General features: G+C 60.8%; 1 protein-coding gene across 1 annotated transcript in view; it reads left to right on the top strand.

Annotated features, from left to right (window-relative positions):
• Window positions 1-148: 148 nt before the first annotated feature.
• The window catches only part of EMH_0051180 (RNA-binding protein, putative), a gene marked incomplete at both ends in the record, with an annotated part of 1,676 nt that continues 1,179 nt past the window's right edge, over window positions 149-645 (top strand). Inside the window, one exon of the mRNA XM_013496723.1 lies at window positions 149-645. Coding sequence (XP_013352177.1) covers window positions 149-645 — 497 coding nt within the window.

Genomic DNA, 645 nt, shown 5'->3' with positions numbered 1-645 from the left:
TGCTGCTGCTGCTGATGCTTCTGGGTGTCGTCCTGTGTGCATTCCCTCTGAGCCTAGCAATGCCAGCAGCAGCAGCTACAGCAGCAGCAGCAGCAGCAGCAGCAGCAGCAAGCAGCAGCAGCAGCAGCAGCAGCATGGAGTGCCTCGCATGCATGCAGAGCTCAGGCGACAGCGGCGGCAGCAGCAGCGGCTTGCGGTGTATAGGCAGCGTTATCCTCATTTAGTTTATTCAGATACAGAAGCAACAACAACAACTCCTCTTTGCTGCTGCTCAGCAGCAGCAGCAGCTCCAGCAGCAGCAGCAGCAGGAGCAGCAGCAGCAGCTGATGCGGCAGCAGCAGCAGCAGCAGAAACAGCAGAAACTGCTTGCTGGGGTTGGGGGGTGGTGGGGGCCCCCCCGGGGGGCCCCCCGTACCCTCTACACTTTCATCTGTGGGCGCTGCACCTGAAGAAACGGTATCAGCAGCAGCAGCAGAAAGCTGCTGTTGCTGCTGCTGCTGCTGCTGCTGCTGCTGCACGCAAACGTAACTCGCATTGGGCTTCTCCTGCTGGCAGCAGAGCGCCGCTGCTGCTGCAGCAGCAGCAGCAGCGAACCAAGTGGCGATCCCACCAAGCAGCAGCAGCAGCACCACCACCACCATCAGA

The sequence above is a fragment of the Eimeria mitis genome, genomic scaffold, assembly GCF_000499745.2.
Source record: "Eimeria mitis Houghton genomic scaffold, Emh_scaff2259, whole genome shotgun sequence".
Classification (NCBI taxonomy): Eukaryota; Apicomplexa; class Conoidasida; order Eucoccidiorida; family Eimeriidae; genus Eimeria; species Eimeria mitis.
This window is presented reverse-complemented; position numbering and strand designations above follow the sequence as displayed.